Source organism: Miscanthus floridulus, chromosome 10 (genome assembly GCF_019320115.1).
Source record: "Miscanthus floridulus cultivar M001 chromosome 10, ASM1932011v1, whole genome shotgun sequence".
NCBI classification, from domain to species: Eukaryota; Viridiplantae; Streptophyta; class Magnoliopsida; order Poales; family Poaceae; genus Miscanthus; species Miscanthus floridulus.
In genome coordinates, this window is record NC_089589.1 from 74,289,717 (window position 1) to 74,305,350 (window position 15,634).

Below are 15,634 nucleotides of genomic sequence, written 5' to 3' on the forward strand. Positions count from 1 at the left end.
GGCTTGGAGTCCAAGTTTGGACAGGGACCTGGACCTCTTGACAGGAGAGTGGTGGGTTAGTCCTGTTTGTGCCTAGGGTACAAGCGGGGCGTGTGTTTCGGGGTACCCAGCTGGGATACATTGGTTCGTGAATCGCCGGGTAATCTGGTATGACTTGTTTACAGTCTAGCACCATAGTAAGAACTGGAATATGAAAGATGGTAAAATGGTTCTGATTGCTTACCACCTGCTTGAAAGTAGCACAAGTGCTTACATAGAATGGTTAGTTAATGAACTAATGATGACTGCTAATAAAATTGAATATAAGGACGCACGTTTAGTAATGCTCCTGCATATGCAATAAAACCATAAGCCAGATAGCCTTGCATATCCTTGGAGTCTATTCTTTCCTCCTGACGGGTAAGTCTTGTGGAGTACAATTGAGTACTCAGGGTTTGTTCTACCCTGTTGCAGGTGACAGGAACATGTGGAGCTGGCACTTGTGTGTGGAAACCTCCTGGTGGGCTCAGCGAGGATTTCCTTAACGTTGCGGAGAGTTTATTTGAAACTTTCACCCAAAATGGTTTACAATGGAAAAACTTATAACCTGTTATGATGTATATAACGAATCATCATGTTAATGTTTAACTTGTCATTAAATGATTTTATTTCCACTGAGACTCTGATAACATGATTATATTCCGCTGTTATAAACAATAAATATTATACTCTGATGTTGCATGAAAAGTGATGTAAGAAATGGCTAAAATGTTGTAAGCTTTATTCTCCCATTTATGATCCTGTTGAAAAATGTGGATTTTTGGGTTCTCCTATGGGGTGTGCTCGACGGAACTACATAATTTAGTGTCCTCCCTTGAGTACTTAGTGTTTAATAGAAGACAAGTACTCTTGGGAGGCATTAGATTAGGCGGTTCTGCCACATTCCTCCACCACGCGGCCGCAACCACAGCATCGTCCTCCTCCTCGGATCGCAGCCCGTGGTCGTCTGCCCCTACCGGTACCTGGCGACGCACAAGGATGAACTGGAGCAGCAATGCGCCGCCATGCTGGACCAGGGGCTCATTCGCTGGAGTTCCTCGGCATTCTCCTCCCTGGTCCTCCTCGTCAAGAAGGCCGACGGCTTATGGCGCTTCTGCGTCAACTACCGGGCCTTGAACGTGATCACCGTCAAGGACGCCTTCCCCATCTCGGTGGTCAACGAACTGCTAGACGAGCTCCACGGCGCCAAGTTCTTCACCAAGCTCAATCTGCGCTCGGGCTACCACTAGGCCCGGACGACTCTGGCCGACATCGGCAAGACGGCGTTCCGCACGCACGATGGGCTCTACGAGTTCCTGGTGATGCCATTTGAGCTTTGCAATGCCCCGGCCACCTTCCAATCCCTCATGAACGACGTTCTGCGCCCCTTCCTCCACCGGTTCGTGCTTGTATTCTTTGACAACATCCTCATCTATAGCACCACCTGGGTGGATCACCTCCGGCACATCCACACCATCCTCACCGTGCTGCAACAATACCGCCTCTTCGTCAAGCGCTCTAGGTGTGCCTTCAGGGTTGGCTCCATCTCCTACCTAGGCCACATCATCACTGAGGCCAGCGTCGCCATGGATCTCGCCAAGGTGCAGGCGATCCATGACTGGCCCTAGCCCCGCTCGGCACATGCGGTGCGAGAGTTCCTTGGCTTAGCGGGCTACTACCGCAAATTCATCCACGACTATGGCTCCATCGCCCCCCCCCCCCCTCACGACGCTCCTAAAGAAAGAGGGGTTCAGCTGGAACGACGACGACACCATGGCCTTCCAAGTGCTCAAGGCCGCGGTCACATCGGCCCCAGTCCTAGCGTTGCCAGACTTCGCCAAGCCGTTCATCGTCGAATGCGATGCCTCGACCCACGGCTTCGGGGCAGTGCTCATCCAGGAGAAGCACCCGGTCACCTACTTCAGCCGGCCCATCGTGCCTCGTCACCGTTCCCTCACCACCTATGAATAGGGGTTGATCGGCCTCATCCACGCCATCCGCCATTGGCGACCGTACCTCTGGGGCCACCGTTTTTTGGTGCGAACAGCCCACTATAGCCTCAAGTCCCTCCTCGATCAACGCCTCGCGATGATTCCACAGCACCACTGGGTCAGCAAACTCCTCGGGTTTGACTTCACCATCGAGTACAAGCCTAGCGCCACGAACACGGGGTGGCTGATGCCCTCTCGCGCCATGACACCGACAAGGGCACTATCTTGGCCATCTCCGCACCACGGTTCGACTACATCGCGTGCCTCCGCTAGGCACAGGCCACCGATCCGGCCCTCATCGCCATTCGGGACGAGATCACTGCGGGTACCCGCGCGTCGCCATGGTCCATGATCAACGACATGGTGACCTTCGACTCCCGCCTCTATATTCCACCAACGTCGACCCTGCTGCCAGAGATCATGACCGCCATGCACGAGGACGGCAACGAGGGTGTGCAGCGCACCGTGCACCACCTTCGCCACGACTTCCACTTCCCCAACATGCACCGCCTGGTTTAGGACTACGTCCACGCGTGGTCCACCTGCCAGCGCGACAAGTCGGAGCACCTACATCCAGCCTGCCTCCTCATGCCACTTCTAGTACCGCAAACCGTCTAGATCGACATCGGCCTCGACTTCGTGGAGGTGCTGCCGCGCATGGGGGGAAGTCTGTCATACTAACGGTGGTCGATCGCTTCAGCAAGTACTACCACTTCATCCCCATGGCTCACCCATACACCGCAGAGCCCGTGGCGTAGGCCTTCTTTGCTGACATTGTACGCCTCCATGGCGTGCTACAGTCCATGGTGTCCGACCGTGATCCGGTGTTCACCTCCACGTTCTGGCGGGAACTCATGCGCCTCATGGGCACCAACCTACACATGACGATGGCTTTCCATCCGCAATCAGATGGCAGACGGAGGCGGCCAACCATGTTATCATCATGTACCTACGCTGCTTCACCGGCGACCGCCCCCGCTAATGGCTCCGCTGGCTGTCCTAGGCCGAGTACATCTACAATACGGCCTACTAGACTTCACTCCGCGACACACCATTCCGTGTGGTGTATGGCCGCGACCCGTCAACCATTCGCTCCTATGAGCCGGGCGAGACGCGTGTGGATGCTATCGCCAAGAACATGGCGGACCGCGACGAGTTCCTCACAGACGTCCGCTATCGGCTGGAACAGGCCCAGGCGGTCCAGAAGCGCCACTATGACAAGCTTCACCACCCCGTCTCCTATGCGGTTGGCGATTGGGTCCTGCTCCGCTAGCGTCATCATGCTGCCGCCTCCCTACCCCAGGCGACCAAAGGGAAGCTCAAGCCTCGCTTCTTCGGGTCGTACCACATCACCGAGCTCATCAACGCTGTCACGGTGCGCCTTGATCTGCCCCCACACACTCGGCTCCACGACGTCTTTCATGTCGGCCTCCTCAAGAAGTTCATCGGCGTCCCACCAGCTGTGCCACCGCCCCTCCCGGCCGTCCACAACGCCACAACGGTGCCGCCGTCCCTGAGCCTGAACTTGCGATGCGCATCCACTTGGCACATGGCGTCCGCCAGGTGCTCATTCACTGGAAGGGTGAGACTGATGCCTCCGCGGCATAGGAAGATGTCGACTCCTTCCTCGACCGATACCCAGCATTCCAGCTCGAGGATGAGCTACTAGTCGAGGGGGGGAGAGATGTCATGTGGGGCCATGCCTACACAAGGGAAACAACGCGCCCGTGATGCTTGCAGAGCCGCAGACGGTGCGCCAGCGGCACCGTAGGCACAGTCACCACGCTCTACATGTGCGCGTGGAAGAAGGCAAGTGTCTGGAAGGCAGTAGAACTGATCATGGCCTTAGATTGAGGAGCAATTGGCTCCAAGTTGTTATAGCCGAATGGCCTATATAATCTTGTACTCAGTATGGTGATAATCAAGCAAGAACAATTACTCAATTCCCTAATCTTCCTCTGTTGAAACAACTAGGCGCTGAGGGGTAAAATCTCGCCCCTTACCACGGATCGCAGCTACGATCTACGTAGCCGGGGTCCTCCTACCCTATCCCTTGACGCCCTTGACAGGAATGAGGAAAAATACAGGAATATAAAATGAATGAATGTGCAAAATAGAGGATGAAAAAAACACAGGAATGCGAACACATGAACCAGATGATGGATGAATAAGGTAAAACTCATATTCTAATAATGTGAGGACATAATGATATAGTAATTAAGAGTTTGAAATAATGTACAGACTTTTCCCTCATTTCACCTCCATTCTTAAACGGGCCTAAAGTGTTTGAAATTCCCAATCTCAACAGAGAGAAGTTGATTCTGCCATTCACTCTCTCAGGATTCCTCATCAGCCGGTGGTGGTTTGTCAAAAACAACCATCACATTCACCTCGTCAACCACAGTACCCTCCTTCTCAATGAACACGTCTCCAGTTATATCCATAGCAGCAAGACCTCCATCTACTCTGGTGCTCAGCACGGTGATCTCCTCCTTGTGGTGATTATTTGGCAGTGCATTGACCTGTGCTTGCGTTGTTACGGTGACACTACACTTGGATCCTGGTGGGACAATGCCCTTGTCTGGCTCTATGCGGAAGCAGCGTGACCTTGCCTTTGTTATGAAGGCAATGTAATCATTCGTATCGTTGGTCAGCTCAATTGAGTGTGATATCTGCAGGTCAAGTTTAAAGGGGAAGTGTATTTCCAGCGGCTCAATCCCAAGCATGTCCTCCAGGCAAGGGATTTCCTGTGATGGAGAAATTAAAGATGCATTAGCTTTACCAGAGCCTATCAAAGCTTTAGATCCCTTGAGCTTCAGGGAGCACATAGGGCATACCTGGAATTGGCCACCCTTACTATCTATTGTGTTGAGCTCATCCATTACGTATACTATGTCAGGTCTGGCTGTCGGGTTAATTTGGATGCATCTTTGGGCCAGCTCGAGGCATTTTGTCACTTGTTGATAACCCAAGGGTGTATGCTTTGATGATTTAATCCACCTGTGCCTCCATCTTCTAAGTACCTGCATTTACACAAAACCATTCAAATTGGCACCAAAATATTTAATGCAAATGACATGTACATTGTTATCGGCTTAATAATACAACTAAAGAGACGTTCTTGGCTATAGTAACACAGGTTTGGAATATGTCAAAAGTATCCTAATTCCTGTATCTGAGAATTGCACTGTTTCCAGTAAACAAGCTATAATGTTCATGTGAAATTCCTATGTGATCCTTGTATGAAATGATGCCCAATCAATTTAAGAATTTTAAGTTGTTTTGGAAATAAAAAGAACTACAGAAAAAATGACTCACAACAAGTAGACAATTATATACGAAAGCGAAGTATCAAACAGTAACGTTTTATTGTTTTTTTGTATTGGAATTATCCCTAATGAAACGTAAGTGCTTTTCCATTCTAGATTGATCTTACTAGTGAAATAACCAGCTCAACTACTTTCATTCAAGGTTTTTTGTATTAGCATCATGACCAAAAGAGGACATATCCATGCAACGATGACATAACCACAACTCTTACTTTGGTAAGATCAGGCCCCTTTTTACTTCCTGTCACCATCTCTGTAACCATTACTCCCAAACTATATATATCTGACTTGCTGGACCATTTGCCTTCGAGAATGTATTCTGGAGCACAATATCCTCTGCATGATAAGAACACACATATCAACACGCTATGACATAAAGACCTTGTAAGAAGACAGGTGTCAGAAACAACAATGTATTATTAGTAGCTTACAGTGACATAAGACGCGATGTGGTCGCTGCTTGTGAATTATTGTCAAGTCTCGATAGACCAAAATCTGTAATTTTGGGCACCATGAGATCATCTAGCAGTATATTCGCAGGTTTGAGATCCATGTGGACGATATCCTTCTCCTTGTGAAGATAGAGCAAACCTTTGCAGATCCCCACAATAATTTCATAACGAGTATGCCATTCAAGTCCCCTCAGTTCATCTTAAGAAGTATATGAAGAATCAAGAGTATTTTAGAAGCTGCAAATAAATAATAACGTGCCCAGTGTATGTGCAAGTGAGCATTGAACAAAATGTTGGCCTTTTTTATCTGTAGACTGTCCATGATTATTCATCAAATGCAATTTAAAAGTTAGGATTACAGTAGTGAAGATGGATGGTGCGATCAAGAAAGTAACCATATCATATGAAAATGCAGTTGTGCGCTTTGGTCACTGGACTGTATGTAAGCAAATGAATAGAAGAATATTGATAGCGTTTACTTGAGTATTTACAAATTTATTTTAAAATTCAGGAAGTGCCATGATTAGGGATTTGACTCTTGATCAGATTATTTCTCTGTTGTGCTCTTTAATTTAGTTTTCACTGTTGATGATCTTAGTTTAATTTTTTGTTTGGCATATTTTTGCTTGCAAGCACTGTGTTAGATTGCTGATTATTGGATCTGCTGTCTTATAATGTGAATTGGAGAGCTACTGATATCATGTAAAAAGAAGTCATATCTGTGAGATGGCTCTCAAGGTTTCCGTTGCTTATGTACTCAAAACAGATCAATCTTTCCCGTATCTCAGCCATAATTGTTCTTCCTTCAAATATTAACACGCGTTCTTCCGTAAAAGAACAATAACCCAGAAATCGTACTATATTTTTGTGCCTAACCGTGATCAAACTTTGAACCTCCCGATGGAACATCGTGTCTTTAATTGTTCGGCGGTTGAAAAGCCTTTTCACAGCAACAATTCCATTTCGAAGCATGCCCTGTTTATAATGTGCTTAATTATGAGAAAGACCATGATCATTATGTCAAGTAATGCTATGAAAAGAGCAAACATGAAGGTGTGGTGCCATAAAAATTGCAGTTACCTTGTAAACCTCTCCACATCCACCAACACCAGTTTTTCTCTGCTCAGAGAAATTTTCTGTGATGCTCTGTAGAAGTGACAAATCTAGATGGCTTGGTTCCTCGCTTCCAGCTACTACACGCTCGAGTATGTTGAGATCCATAGTCTGTACCGATGCAGGGTACGTAACGGTGCGTTTTTTTTTTGTTTATGAAATACGAGTTCAGTGTTGTTGACAATGTAAAAAAAAAGTTTTGGAACAGATGCCATAAGCAAAAAAAAAAAGCACTATGATACAAAAACAGCTAACTTTCAATATGCTACACTTTCCAAACAGATGGACTACGAGGTTCTAATGAAATACGAATTTATATTTCATCTCCATTAAGGGGGTGTTTGGGACTACTTCAACAACAACAACAACAACAACAACAAAGCCTTTAAGTCCCAAACAAGTTAGGGTAGGCTAGAGTTGAAACCCAGCAGAAACAATCAAGGTTCAGGCACGTGAATAGCTGTCTTCCAAGCACTCCTATCTAAGGCTAAGTCTTTGGGTATATTCCATCCTTTCAAGTCTCCTTTTATTGCCTCTACCCAAGTCAACTTCGGTCTTCCTCTGCCTCTCTTCACGTTACTATCCTGGCTTATGATTCCACTACGCACCGGTGCCTCTGGAGGTCTCCGTTGGACATGTCCAAACCATCTCAACCGGTGTTGGACAAGCTTTTCTTCAATTGGTGCTACCCCTAATCTATCACGTATATCATCGTTCCGAACTCGATCCCTTCTTGCATGACCGCAAATCCAACGCAACATACGCATTTCCGCGACACTTATCTGTTGAACATGTCGTCTTTTCGTAGGCCAACATTCTGCACCATACAACATAGCAGGTCTAATCGCCGTCCTATAAAACTTGCCTTTTAGCTTCTGTGGTACCCTTTAGTCACATAGGACACCAGATGCTTGTCGCCACTTCATCCACCCTGCTTTGATTCTATGGCTAACATCTTCATCAATATCCCCGTCTCTCTGTAGCATTGATCCTAAATATTGAAAGATATCCTTCCTAGGCACTACTTGACCTTCCAAACTAATATCTTCCTCCTCCCGAATAGTAGTGCCGAAGTCACATCTCATATACTCAGTTTTAGTTCTACTGAGTCTAAAACCTTTGAACTCCAAAGTCTCCCGCCATAACTCCAGTTTCTGATTCACTCCTGTTCGGCTTTCATCAACTAGCACTACATCGTCTGCGAACAGCATACACCAAGGGATGTCCCCTTGTATGTCCCTTGTAACCTCATCCATCACTAAGGCAAACAAATAAGGGCTCAAAGCTGACCCTTGATGTAGTCCTATCCTAATCGGAAAGTCATCTGTGTCTCCATCACTTGTTCGAACTCTAGTCACAACATTGTTGTACATGTCCTTAATGAGCCCGACATACTTCGTTGGGACTTTATGTTTGTTCAAAGCCCACCACATAACATTCCTTGGTATTTTATCATAAGCCTTCTCCAAGTCAATAAAAACCATGTGTAGGTCCTTCTTCTTCTCCCTATACCGCTCCATAACTTGTCTTATTAAGAAAATGGCTTCCATGGTTGACCTTCCGGGCATGAAACCAAATTGGTTCATAGAGACCCGCGTTATTGCTCTCAAGCGATGCTCGATAACTCTCTCCCATAGCTTCATAGTATGGCTCATCAACTTAATTCCCCGGTAATTAGTACAACTTTGAATATCCCCTTTATTCTTGTAGATCGGTACCAATATACTTCTCCACTCATCAGGCATCTTGTTCGATCGAAAAATATGGTTGAACAGTTTGGTTAGCCATATTATAGCTATGTCCCCGAGGCATCTCCACACCTCGATTGGGATACCATCCGGCCCCATCGCCTTACCACCTTTCATCCTTTTCAACGCCTCTCTGACCTCATATTCTTGGATTCTCCGCACAAAGCGCCTATTGGTGTCATCAAGAGTCATCCAACTGAAAGGTTGTGTCTATATTCTCACCATTGAACAATTTGTCAAAATACTCTTGCCATCGATGTCGGATCTCATCCTCCTTCACCAAGAGATGCTCACTTTCATCCTTAATGCACTTAACTTGGTTGAAGTCCCTTGTCTTTCTCTCACGAACCCTAGCCATCCTATAAATGTCCTTCTCCCCTTCCTTCATACTCAAACGTTGGTAAAGATCCTCGTACGCTCTACCCTTTACCACACTTATAGCTCACTTTGCAGTCTTCTTTGTCACCTTGTACTTCTCTATGTTGTCCACACTCCTGTCATGGTACAAGCGTCTATAGCACTCTTTCTTCTCCTTAATAGCCCTTTGGACTTCCTCGTTCCACCACCAGGTATCTTTAGCCTCGCCTCCACTTCCTTTGGTTACTCCACACACCTCTGAGGCCACCTTCCGAATGTTGGTTGCCATCTTCTCCCACATGTTGTTTATGTCCTCTTCTTCCTTCCAAGAGCCCTCTTTGATAACTCTTTCCCTGAATACTTCTGACGTCTCCCCTTTCAGTTTCCACCACTTTGTTCTTTCAATCTTAGCTTGTTTATCCCTACGGGCACGCACCTGAAAACGAAAGTCTGCCACCAAAAGCTTATGTTGAGAAACAACACTCCCCTGGTATCACCTTGCAACCCAAGCATGCTCGTTTGTCCTTTCTTCTTGTGAGGACAAAGTCAATCTGGCTAGAGTGTTGTCCGCTACTGAAGGTCACTAGATGAGATTCTCTCTTTCTAAAGAAAGTGTTGGCTATCATCAGGTCAAAAGCTACCGCGAAGTCCAGAACGTCCTCCCACTCCTGATTCCTACTACCATACCCAAAACCTCCATGAACTGCCTCGAAACCTGTGATTGTAGTACCTACATGCCCATTAAGATCTCCTATAAAAAGCTTCTCACTACTGGGTACAACTCTAATCAGGCCATCTAAGTCTTCTCAGAACTGTCTCTTAACACTCTCGTCGAGGCCTACTTAGGGGGCATACGCACTAATTACGTTCAAGACCATATCACCAATGACAAGCTTGACTAAGATAATCCTATCTCCGTGCCTTCTCACTCCCACCACACTATTCTTGAGGCTCTTATCAATCAAAACTCCTACTCCATTTCTATTCGCAACTGTCCCTGTGTACCAAAGCTTGAAACCTGTATTGTCCACCTCCTTCGCCTTCTGACCCTTCCATTTAGTCTCTTGAATGCATAATATATTTACACGCCTCCTAATCGCGGTATCAACTAATTCTCTTAACTTACCTGTAAGCGACCCTACATTCCAACTGCCTAAACGGATCCTAGTTGGTTCGACTAGCTTCCTTACTCTTCGCACCCGTTCACTCCACGTTTCTTTAGCTCCACTCTACGTTTTTTAGCCAAACAGGTTTAGCTCCACGCACTCAGTTCAAGGAAAAATATGAAGTTGTGAGAGCACCTTAATGCAGGGTGCTCCACAAACTCCAGGTTTTTATGGAGCTGCTCCACAGTGGAGTTTGTGGAGTAGAGTTCGTGGAGCAGTCCCAAACACGCCCTAAATATTCACATTACCAGCAAACCATATTGGAGGTCATTAGTAAAAGGTTGTGTTTACCACATTTATTGCGTATAAAAACTTAAAAATTTTATTACAATCCCTCAAACGGTATTCTTCAACACCATCTTCTCCCAAATCTATCCACTACCATTTCTGGTCCACTCCATTCCCCTCCTCCCATATCCAAGAGGAGTGAGGGGACATGGATGCAGCGACAAACGCACGTGTATATAGAGGTATACCCATGTTGGACTATGTTCAATGATGGCACTAATACTATATGTGTCACGCATGTTGTGCCAATATGGATAGTGAGTATTGGTGCCAAAACATAGGCTCGTGCTCACATTATCAAACCGCACATCGGCTACCTGGCAAGCATGCATGAGCCTTTGATAATATACAAGTTGGACTAGCACCTCAGGCCAAAGTGGTTTACTGTTATGTAGTAGTAGATCATTTTTATAAGAACATTATAGCTCTCGATGAGGTCACGAACTTTATATTGCCATTTTCTGACATTATCTAGATGGCCAAATCTTATTTACTTTAATTTGACAACAACAATTTATAAGGTACAATTCTTTTCCTGCTGACTCACTCATCATAAAATGGTAGTACTCATAAACGATATGAAAAGGGATAAAGATGTTAACAACATGATGAAATGATAATACTTGCAGTGCTTATGTACTAAAAAATGTTAACTGTTATGACATATGAAATTCACTAATATAAGCTTCCCGGCTTTCATGTGGACCAACTCAATCCAAAGTTGAAAGATTTGTGTAATAATAATACAAAAATATACGGTGAAAAGAGTAGGAATGCAATGCTTAAAGTTTTCATGTAGAGATTGCAATATATGTTGATGTCTAAGAGTAGGTATTATATGGTGAAACGATAATGTATGCAATGCTTAAGTTTTCATGTGAGGTTATAGAAAATAAGAGCTAGTTTACATGTTTGTAACAAGGTATTAAAAATTAAGTTCAGAAATATTACATGAAACAGACAGAACAAATATTTAATGAAAATTGTGGCTCTCAAATGCTCCCTCCATTTCAAATTATAAGATGTTTTGGCTTTTTAGATACATTAACTTTACTATATATATAGACATAGTGTATATCTAAATGTATATGAAAAAGTCTGTATTTAGAAAAGCCCAAATGTCTTATAATTTAGCATGAAGGGAGTAATATATAAGCTTATAATTAGTAAATAACTTTTTTTTGCACGACCTGCGACTAGCTATATATAGCACAAAGTGTTGTCAACTAACACTTTTTTATCTGTCAACATAATATTTTGAGGCAATGCATGTTTAGGGAGCCATCATAGGCAGTTTTAGAGAGCCGTAGGTCAAACAGTAAGGTATGAAGCTTTAATTTAGAGCCATGTGCAATTATTATTGTTACTAATATTCTGACCCATTCACCTGGGCACACTGACCTGTTCATCAGGTTTAAACTCGTCCACAGATTCCTTTTCATCAGGTTCGGTAAACTGATCCGTACTTTCCGTTTCATCGAGCATCTTGATTATATGCCCTGCATCTGGTCTCTTCTTACGGTCAAGGTTGCAGCAACTTATGGCAATCTCAGCACATACTCGTATTTGTTCCAAGCGCGTGTCTTCTAGTGATGTTCCCAATCTGTCAGCCCAGCTTTCGAGTACCTATAAAATGGCAATGATTAACTGCTTTTAATGAAACTGAAGATATCTTTTCATATGGAAAATTAAATAGTCATGTGATACCACATAAAAGGCAAATATATAGATGCTAGAATGCAAATCGTGCATGTCATTCAAGTATCTAACTAACAACATAGATTCTTCAAAAATGAAGGTAATAAGGAGGAAAATTTCTCGTGATAATAGACTATCATCATTATTTCTTATAGAGTTATGGTACATGTTTTAATGCGTTTTCACCTTTCGCAGCTAAACTTTATTTTCAGTACTTGATTTTTCACCTAGAGTTACACACATGTTCAAACATGCCATAATTATCCATATATAGAACCTTCATCTGGTTTAGTCACGTATTTTAGTTGTTCTTACATTCTCTACTACGCAATATTCCTTCTGCCCTGTCAGTATCTCCATGATTAGAACACCAAGGCTGTATATGTCCGCCTTCAATGTGACCTCTCCCTTATCTAAGACTTCAGGTGCCGTATATCCCCAGCATGAAAATTTGTACTATGTGCTTAATTTATCGATACAGACGCAACATGATTATTACCCAACTAGGAAAAAACCATCTTGAGAATCAAGCTTACTTACCACGTCCCCTTTTCTACATCCACGATAAGCTTGCTTTGCTTTTCCTCAATGCACTTGGAGCAACAAAAATCAAGAATTTTTGGCACCTTTTTTTCATCCAGGCATATATGGGCAGGTTTAAGATCTAAGTGAATAATAAGGTTTTGGTGTAGATAAGATAAGCCCTCACAAATTCCTTTGATTATTTTGTAGCGTTTTTTCCAGCCAAATCCATGAGAGGCATCTGTAATGGGCGAGAATAAACAAATTAGAAAAGCTAAACCTCCATAAACAGAATTTGATTATTAACAGATGGTGCTCTAATTCTCCCATATACTTGATATACAAAGTAATTGCCACTATATATGTTTGCGCGGTGCATGGTTCTGACTGTTTCAACAGAGGAAATAAAAATAGAAATGAACATTACGTGTCACACGATCCTCGTACCAGTGATATACGCAGCAAGGTTCCCTCCTCTCAGATATTCAATGCAGAGCAACCTTTCAGGCTTTTCTACCAACATCATTTTTCCCTCGTACTCCACCATCTCCGACGGTGTTTCAGCACAATATCCCAGTAATCGGACTATATTCTTGTGCTTCAACCCCATGTGACAACTGAGCTCATTTTGGAATCTTTGCTCACCATCATAAAAGCTTTGTTGTTGTTGGTGCTCAGCATCTAGCTGTAGAGGATACATCTTCTTCACAGCGACTGTTCCATTTCGAAGCACACCCTGCCATCACAGCAGCCTTTTAGGCCAACAATAACCCAAACAGAGTGTATTCGGTATTGGTACATAGTGCTGTACCTTGTAAACCGCAGTAAACGCACCCCTTCCAATTTCCCAAGCACCATTGAAATTATTTGTGATGGCTCTTAGAAGTGATAGTGGCAGTGCACATGGCTTTGCACTTTCATCATGTAGGAAGCGCTCCGAGACATCGTGCATGCTAGCTTCATAATCCATTTTGTACGTACTCATCATGTATAATTGTGACCTTCAAACACGAACCACAAGGAATATAATTTTCATGTAATAATCAAGAAAGATAAAAAATTACGGAGCTGATCTAATTACGGGACGTTGGGTAGAGCAGTATATGACCAATACTGTAAAAAATGGGCTAAAAAAAAAAGGTACGTCCTAACACTTGGATCCGTGGTACAGCCACACAGGAGACTAAAAAGCAATATCGAACGACTCTTGGTCGTCTCGCTGCTATAAAACTCAAGAGTTGGCCAAAACAATTAAAACATGGAAGATGATAACAGTTGCTCTTTAATGGCAGTGGGCATTTCCTGATGGTTTCAGTCTTGTTTTACTAACTTTCTACGTCGGTGATGCAAACTAAAGGAATAACGAACAAGAAAAAATAAACTCTGTGAAGAGAATAGATTTACTTCCTCGTAAATCTAGATTTAGCGATACCAAACTCTTGGTCCCACTTGTCCCATCTCAGGGCAAACTATATAAGTATAGAGATTACATAATCTTGCGAAGAAGCAAAAGGGATAAATAGGCAATCCTAATATCAAGAACTGCAGTTGAAACCAAAAGAAACAACATCTAAGCACTCCTAAGTAAACAATCTGCTCCAGCTCTGTTTTATCATGTACAAAAATGATGCGAAATCGCAAGAACTGTATGCTTATCCTGACTATAATGAACAATTAGTATCCTGCTACAGTCGCTTGTTTGGATCCAATGCAAGAGATTGACTTACCAGCAATATAAGACAAAGGTTCGGTCAACTCCCCGGTGGAACTGGACAGTGGACACAGCTGAACTGTGAAGAGTGTTAATCAGAAATGATGATGAGAAAAAAAAAAAAGACAGCAAATGAGTCCAGACTACAGAAGAGTTTAGAGGAGTCAACGGGACGAGGAGATTAGGTTATAGAAAGGCGAGATAAATTTCTCCGCACCTCAGCAAATTCAGGGAGGACGAAGAGGAAGCAACACAATCAACAAAGGACTATACTGCAAGTCTGAATCTGCTCACAGTGTAGATTCAGAACCTTGACGATCCAGATTCACAGTGGAGACTAATTTCAACGGATATTTGCCTTTTGGGAATATTCACAGAATCGGGGAATGAAAACTTAGAAAGTACGTAGAAACCACAAAGGACTATACCGCAACTGCAAGCCTGAATCTGCTCAAGTACACAACGTGTACCACTGATGCACCAAAGCAAAGAACAAGAGTTCCGGGAACAATCAATATCCGCTCGAGTTCAGTAGGAAAATCGTTACAACAGGAGAAGAAAACAGAAAAATTACAGTGAACAAAGCGCGCGCGCAACTGCTAGAGCCTGAACAAACTGGTTAGGAAGACATGGATTGGAACTGGACAGTGTGGTAAGCAAGAAGGTGGGCCCTGAAGTCCTCGTTTCATGGCCTGGAATACTTCGGAATTATTTCAACGGACTTTTGCCTTTTGGGAACATTCACTGAATCGGGGAATAGAAAGTACAGTAGAAAACACAAACGGACTCCACTGCAAGTCTGAATCTGCTCAAGTGCACAACGTGCACCATGGACGCACCAAACCAAAGAACACAGAGATCCGGGGATAAGTCGGAATCCGCTCGAGTTCAGTAGAAAAGGCATGGACTGGAACTGATGGATTGGAACTGGACACTGTATGAGCAATGAGCTCGCCCCTGAACTCCTTGCTTCTTCCCTTGCTAATTTCATTGATGTGGAAGACTTGACTTCAGAGTCTGAACATGTACGGGCATGTGGCGTGCCACCTATCTAAATCATTTATTATTGATGTTGAGTGAAGCGGAGATTTTTTTTTAAATCAATAATACAAACATAGGCACTCTAACACGCACGTATACTCTCCGTACCTTTTGACCACCTCCAAGAGTACTAAGCAGGTACATACCGAGACTGACGAAGTCATTTTATTCTACCTATACGAGTACTACTAGTAGACTAA

The 15,634-nt window shown here is 44.1% G+C and overlaps 1 protein-coding gene across 4 annotated transcripts; it reads right to left on the reverse strand.

The window, feature by feature from the left end:
* Window positions 1-4,161: 4,161 nt before the first annotated feature.
* LOC136486758 (probable receptor-like protein kinase At3g17420) lies at window positions 4,162-15,365 on the reverse strand. Of its 4 annotated transcripts, none has more exons than XR_010766942.1 (8): window positions 14,611-15,365; window positions 14,410-14,467; window positions 13,494-13,683; window positions 13,130-13,418; window positions 12,701-12,923; window positions 11,864-12,088; window positions 6,871-7,014; window positions 5,996-6,765 (listed from the first exon to the last, which is right to left on the reverse strand). XR_010766942.1 is itself a non-coding variant. In XM_066483739.1 (6 exons), exons 3-6 carry the CDS (start codon window positions 5,889-5,891, stop codon window positions 4,346-4,348), a joined length of 843 nt encoding a protein of 280 aa, XP_066339836.1. In that variant the 5' UTR covers window positions 5,892-5,989; window positions 11,864-12,088; window positions 12,476-12,601; the 3' UTR covers window positions 4,162-4,345. The 4 variants fall into 4 exon arrangements, 2 of the variants coding, with proteins under 2 accessions (XP_066339836.1, XP_066339838.1); XR_010766941.1 differs by having other exon boundaries at window positions 14,410-14,472; XM_066483739.1 differs by lacking the exons at window positions 5,996-6,765; window positions 6,871-7,014; window positions 12,701-12,923; ... (2 more) ...; window positions 14,410-14,467; window positions 14,611-15,365 and adding exons at window positions 4,162-4,756; window positions 4,847-5,032; window positions 5,551-5,674; window positions 5,770-5,989; window positions 12,476-12,601.
* Window positions 15,366-15,634: the final 269 nt, after the last annotated feature.